Raw genomic sequence first — 6,952 nt, 5'->3', positions numbered from 1 at the left:
AAAGGGAAAGATGAAGCGATAAAAAAAATGGAAAAGCCTCTCTTCGTTTTTCACCGAGCAAGCAGGCTCTCTCCGAACGCACACCACCACACGAAGGGTCCCGCATTGTTGTGCTAGGTCAGCAAAACACAAAAAAGGGGAAAATGATCAAGCAAACAAACAATTCCCGAAATTGACAGTAAAGGAGAGTGAGAGAGAACGAGCAAATAAATTACGTAAAAAAACACCCTTAGTTAGGGGAAAGAGAGCATTGTAAACACGCACACATTGAAAGGTATACCTTGTTTGGAAAAACGCAAGAAAGGGAAAGCAAGAAACAAAGGGAAGAGAGTACGCATTACTGTTCGCCGAAGAAAAGAAAGAGATCAATGCTTACTTCGGTGCGGTTGAAGCTGTTGCACTCCCAAGGGTGGAAACGAGAGAGAATGATGCGAACTGTCAAATTCGGTGCGTGCTACGGATGTGTGCGTATGCTGTTGCTGCTGCTGCTGCTAGCACGGTACACTTTTCTAACGAACTGATTTCTATTATTTTTCAAAGATCACTCGCGTGCCGCCACTCAAAGCCGACGGTTGCTGTGTGCCGTTTGTGCTTCGATCTTCGTCAGGAAAAACAAGGCGCCTTTCGCTACCTTCGCATCCTTTTTTTAATACATCCGCGGCGTAGCCTTTTTCCATTACCCTCTCGCGGTGGACAATTGTGTCACATTCCGGCGTGCTCCCAGAGCGTGCAACTCCAGCAGCGTCGTCAGTCGTTCGGTGTCCATTCACGAATTCGGTCGCAAACCAGCGGCAGCCGCCAACAATCCAGGAAGTTTCTACCAAAACAGCCAAGCAAGTGTGCAAAGTGCATTCGAAAGTGTGACATCGCTTTTCTTTAGTGGCTGATTTAGTGAATAAGGGTAGTGAATTATGCGAACAAATCCAGATTTATGTGAAAAGCAAAGAGCACCCGTCAACATTTGCTGAATTCAAGCATTGAAGTTTAAGCTTTTATCTGTATTTTCCTGCCGAATGTGTCAATACTACTGCAAACATTTCTAACCTCGATTCCTGCCGAAAGTGACTCAGTGACAGCGGGTGTGTGCAGTGCATTAACGTGGAAGGATACTTTTTAAAAAATAGTGTGAAATTGATTACGACCCTTCCGCTCAAAAAAGCAGTGGCGTGTGTTAGGGCTTCGTGAGAAGTTTTATGTGCGGGAAGAAGTGAAAATTATAAACCATCCAACACATCTTGTGGTACAGTTCATCAGGAAACCAGCAGTATTCGACCACGGATCATTCACCGGCAACGGTAAACTACGGAACCAGCAAGTGACAAGGCAGTTATGGCTTTGTCGCTTCTGCAGGACGCTCAAACAGCAAGAGGTAAGGATCACCGAACGCACCCCTTACTACTACTTCCAGCACTCCACATCATCACGTGTCCATCTCGAGTTGGATGGAACCAAGTTAATGTTTGAAGCACAAAAGCACGCGAAGGGTTAGATTGCTTTAATTGATTCAATTTAAACACTAACGACGGACTGCGTCTTTGAGATCAACGCCGAACAGTGAATGAAAGTGAAACTTCACCGCCCTGGCGCAGAAGGCTATAACACTCGCTGCCACACATCCACACAGCTGATGCCCCAAACGAATCCCGTTTTCCGTCCTTTGGCGTCCTTATCGTAACACAAACACCGTGTCGCCGTGTCTGCATGCGCAGTACAAGGTCTCTTTCGTATTACTCTTATGTACTACATAAAGGACACGGTTAAGGCCAGACCAGATCCTTTCACTTTCCATTCACACTCCGGGCGGGCTTCACTTTTTTTCGGGCGAGTTAAATTACACGCCATGAGGAGATCGCTTTCATGTTTTAATTTTTCATCGGCCGAACAAAAACATTCTGCTTCGGAGAATGAAATTTAGTTTAATAAAAAGTTTCTTTAGAGAATAACTTTTAAAACAATATGTCCTTCAATAAATATTGGGCGAAAGAGATATTTAAAATTATTTTGACTAAATGTAAGAATAGTTCTTATATTGTAATAATCATTGTAAAAAAAACGTTTACAAGAACTATTTTTCTTACCCTTTCCCATATGCGGACAAGAGGATATTCTTCTTGGTTTTATATATTTTTAAATTTATTATTACAATTTCGATAATTTCTGACGAAATTCCCTTCGAAATCTCTTGCCAAAAACTACCGACGGCATTTTCGACAAGAGCAAAATTTAATCAAGCACACAGCATTCACCCCCGAAATGAAAAGACAAATAAATAAAACCACCCCCAACACTCTTGCTCACGTGTGTTAGAACAGGCGTAATGTAAACAAGAATTAATTTCACTTCCTGATCCAGGATAAACGAACAACAAAAAAAAACAAACGGCAGGAAACTCAATCAACCTCCGGCTCACGTGAATACGGTCGAGAAAAAGCGGAAAGTAAAGAAATAAATATGTAATATAAAGAACAGTCACAGCCATCCAATGAAAGGGGTTTTGCTGGGAGAACTCTTTCACCTTTTGCTTTACTAAACACCCTAAACATGCTCATTTGGCCACCCTTCCTTACAGCGGGGCCGGGGGAAGGAATGGGCAAATGGGGAGTTCTAATTTTGACGAATGCGAGCGAAACAAAACAAACAAAAAAAACGAACGTAAACAATCAATAGGAGTTTCCATTGATAAGCGATGGAGGAAAAGAGAGAGAAGGAGAGAGAAGAAAAAAGAAAAAAAAACGAGAGTAGAGTAAGAGAGTGACGTTAAATAAAGGATTAAGTTCACCACGGATGAAAAACGTGTGGCACAAACGAGCGCGCCAAAAACGCCCCAAAATACACACGCACACATACGTGGTGAAAAATAACGGTAATAATAATAATCAAAACCTCCAACGCCTACTGTAAGGATATCGCTTTCCCGACCGTACGTTCGCGTGTGTGTATGTATATGTGAGCTGAAGCTTGTTGTTGCCGGAGCAACAGCCACATACTCGTGCCACCCTTTACTTGGGTCGAGTACGGGTGTGGAAAAATGGGTCGTGTTGGGTGGGAAAACCCATTCAATCCGTCTCGCCGCGAGCTCGACGGTAGACGATAACGGCAGGGACACGGGAAACACGGGCTGTGGGTTCGTACCGGCGGGGCTTTGTTTTGTTGCTCGGCTGCTCAGCTTGCCGTACACACATGAGACGGTGTTATCCTGTTTCCGTTTTTTCCCCCCATCGACTACGATGTGTGCAGATTTTCCGACATTCGCGCGTTAGTGTGTGCGTTTGATACGTTTCGTTCGGTTCGCAAAGAGAGCGAGAGCCGAAGGGTTTGTTTGCACGACGAAAGGATACGTGACATGGTTTTTGTTGCTCACATGGAGCCGGCTTTCGCTTTCATTTGCCGGCATTTGTTGAACGTCGTACATACGTAGCATTGCCTGGCACCGAGAAATAGTACTATGTACAGCGTAGGAAAGCAGCTATAAAATCTAATTTTAGAACATTTTCCAATTTTGGACGTCCAAAAATACACTTTTTCGTTATATCCTTAGAGCGATTGTTTTGTTTCGTTTTATTTATGGAATTCTTTTTCCTTTTCCCTTCTCTCCTGTAGGATTAGCCGCCGTCCGTACGTTGCAAGGTATGAACCGTGACGAAGAGCGTAGCCTGTCGGTTTCGCCACCCCTTACTGGCCAGCGCCAGCAGCACCATCTCGGCATGAGCTTCCAGCACACGCCTTCCCTTTACGGTGGATTCCATCCGGCCACTGCTTCCGCCATGGGTATGCTTGCCCCACAACTGTTGGCCGCCAATCAGACGGCCGCAGCCGCCCTGATGGCCGCCGGACTTCCAATGTCGCTGAGGGCATCGCTCGCTACCGGTCTCTTCCCGCCGCATGCTGCCCTGTTCGGGGCTTGGGCACCTCCAACACCCACCAGCAATAACAGCAGTCCTCCACCGCCCCAAAGTCCGATCTCACCCGCCCTCAGCCATAAGAGCTCCAAGTCGCTTAAGATGAGTGCCGCTGCCGCCAACAACAACAACAACAGCAGTAGCACGAACAACAATCACATCGTGTCCACCACGTCCGAGATACTGCCACAGACGAAGAAGCTAACCAAGCGGAAGCATCAGGCAGCGTCCCGTAAGGAATCGGCCGCCTCACACCATCACCATCATCTGCATCATCTGATGCGTTCGCCGAGCCATTCGCATCCGCACCATCTGACGATCCCGGTCGACATACCGGTAAGTCCGGGACCAATCTCACCGCCGACCTCCGGTTCATCGCCCCAATCGAACGGTAGCGTCGAACTGCCAACCACGATCACTACCACGACCACCTCGAACAACAACAACACCTCCTCCTCGACGTCCTGCTCGTCGGTGACGTCGCGCGATCCTTCCCGCGACAAGGTGTTCACGTGCAAGATCTGTAGCCGCTCGTTCGGGTACAAGCACGTCCTGCAGAACCACGAGCGGACGCACACGGGCGAGAAACCGTTCGAGTGTCCCGAGTGTCACAAGCGATTTACGCGCGATCATCACCTCAAGACGCACATGCGACTGCACACGGGCGAGAAGCCGTACTCCTGCACGCACTGCGATCGTCAGTTCGTGCAGGTGGCTAACCTGCGTCGGCATCTGCGGGTGCACACGGGCGAAAAGCCGTACGAGTGTGAGATGTGCGACCAGAAGTTTAGCGACTCGAATCAGCTGAAGGCCCACATGCTCAGCCACAGCGGTCAGAAACCGTTCCACTGTGATAGGTGCAACTCGAGCTATCGGCGACGGCACCATCTACTGCACCACAAATGTGGTCTGTCGAGTCCGCCAACACCTGCTGTAAGTCCCGCCGCCAGTGGTGATCATCTCTCCGACCATGCCAAATCCGTATGCGGTGGTTCCGAATCGAGTGATCTATCGCTGGACGGACTGTCCAAGATTCCGACCACTCCGGGCATGCTGTTGCACCAGAAGTTCCCCGGTTTGACACTACCGCTTAACTTTGGTCCACTGCCAGAGGTGAAGACGGAATCGAGTACCGCCGCGATGGATCTGCGTGCTTCTAGTCGGTCTCGTACACCGCAACAGATTGCGCACATCAAAAGTGAACTGCCGGAGCAGACGGAACCGGAAGATCTTAGTATGCATTCGCCCCGATCGCCGGTCTCCATGGAGGAGCTGGACGAGCTGGACGATGCGGCCACACTCTACCTCAAGCAGCGTCAACAGCTGCTCCAACAGCAGCACGGAATGGAGCTGTAAGCGAACAGGGAAGATGAACAAGAAAACACAAACCAAAAAGAAACTCCTCGACACACAGACAAACACACACACACGAACTCACCTCAAGATGCCAATCTATTAATTAACTAAAGAATTACTGTTAAGAGTCACTCCTGCTGCTAGAGCGTATTGATGGTGACGTCCTCTATACAACAAGGTTAATATAGGAGAATTTATATACACCTGCACAGTGTAGTGTGTACTTCCCGATTCGGGGAAGAAGACCTGTACGTGTGTATGTGAACCATAAGCGAAGAGAGAAGAGAAAGAGGGATAGAGGGACAGAGATAAGAGGACCTCTTCCTGGATCCTGCATCCTCTTGCCCGTGTATATATAAATGTATGAGCCTTTAAAATCTCGATGTACAAAGTAATTTTAAAACGTTATCCTTTTGCCGATCAACCCCCAAAAAGGTGATCTTCTCTTTCTTCTATCTCTCTCCCTCTCTCCTTCTTGCTCTCTCTCTCTCTCTCTCTCGTGTTCGTATGGAAAAGTTTTACGAGGAGCATCACCTTTTCAAGTCACAATGGTTCAGGGAGCTTAAATTAGATCTGCTCTTTTTAAGCGAATGTTTTTTTATGTTAATGTTTGATGAGGCGTACAACACACATTGAACCATTCACTGTCGCACAACGCGTACATACACACGAAAAAAAAACAAACACATTTGCTCATTAGTTTCGTTTCTCGTCAAGCTGAACCTCATTCCTTAATCGCAAGATGAGGATTGCACAGGTACGGTTTGTTTTGGTATACAAGTTCCTCCTCAATAGTCGCGCTGAAGAAAACAGAAACGCAGAAGAAGACGATACACAAATGGAAAAAATCAAACACGAATTGTAAAGGATCAACAACGGCAACCGGTCCTGTCCTGCGTATGTCCCAACCGTTACCTCACTTTTCTTGCCCCTGTTTCCTTTCCACGTCTTCCCATCATTTCCACTCGTTTTAAAATCATCATTCCCTTCCTTTCCATTTTTGCATACCATCTTCATGGTGAGGGTGAGATCGCGAGGATCGATCTGGGATCGTTTCGTTTTTGGGTGATTTGAACAAGCAAACAAGGAAACAAACAAGGTGCTTCTGCGTCCCCGTAGGCAAAACGTTAGCAAGTAGTGCCAAAAACCTGTTCGCCTTTATCCGCAAGGAAAGGAGACATCTTTTTATGTTTATGTGGGTAATTGTAAAGCATAAGTCAAACCGTTTACAAGGCAGCAAAATCAAAATTCGTTTTTTTAGTTGAAATATTTTAGTTATACAATTTCGGGAGCGAAGGTCTGTTTAGGTTTTAGGTAAGCAATGCGTTTTTATTTTAAGGTGGGTTTATCGGTCTCCAAAGGTGGAAACTCCAGCAAAATGGTGCGGTTATCTATTAATATTATTTTTCTTTATTTTGAAAATAAAAAACATATTTAAACGTTTTTTTTTCTAAACCAAGAAAGCGCAAAATGAACATCAAAATTATCTTGTGTTGTTTTAGTTTATTTGTAGGAAAAAAAAACTTTCATATTATATTATCATTTATTTTTCGTAAGTATGAAGAGATTTGGGAAGCATCAACAGTTGTCTTCGATATGGCTAGACCTAATATTTTTCACCCCTTGAGTCCGTTTCATTGTTTATCCCTACGGTTAAGAACGCTTCTGCTTTTCCTCCAGCCGGAAGTTCTTTCCCG

The 6,952-nt window shown here is 46.1% G+C and overlaps 1 protein-coding gene across 1 annotated transcript; it reads left to right on the top strand.

Moving 5' to 3' along the window:
• The first annotated feature begins 413 nt into the window (after positions 1-413).
• Positions 414-6,742, top strand: LOC125767402 (protein krueppel). Its single transcript, XM_049433941.1, has 2 exons — positions 414-1,369; positions 3,601-6,742. Exons 1-2 carry the CDS (start codon positions 1,330-1,332, stop codon positions 5,253-5,255), a joined length of 1,695 nt encoding a protein of 564 aa, XP_049289898.1. The 5' UTR covers positions 414-1,329; the 3' UTR covers positions 5,256-6,742.
• Positions 6,743-6,952: the final 210 nt, after the last annotated feature.

The sequence above is a fragment of the Anopheles funestus genome, chromosome 3RL (genome assembly GCF_943734845.2).
Source record: "Anopheles funestus chromosome 3RL, idAnoFuneDA-416_04, whole genome shotgun sequence".
NCBI lineage: Eukaryota > Metazoa > Arthropoda > Insecta > Diptera > Culicidae > Anopheles > Anopheles funestus.
The sequence above is the reverse complement of the archived record's forward strand: the minus strand, read 5'-3'. Positions and strand labels throughout refer to the sequence as shown.

What these genes read in the sequence shown, in the direction of transcription:
- LOC125767402 (XM_049433941.1), top strand. Translation starts at nt 1,330, where the DNA reads ATGGCTTTGTCGCTTCTGCAGGACGCTCAAACAGCAAGAG. An exon ending in GGACGCTCAAACAGCAAGAG is followed by an intron (nt 1,370 to 3,600) that starts GTAAGGATCACC and finishes TCTCTCCTGTAG; the next exon opens with GATTAGCCGCCGTCCGTACG.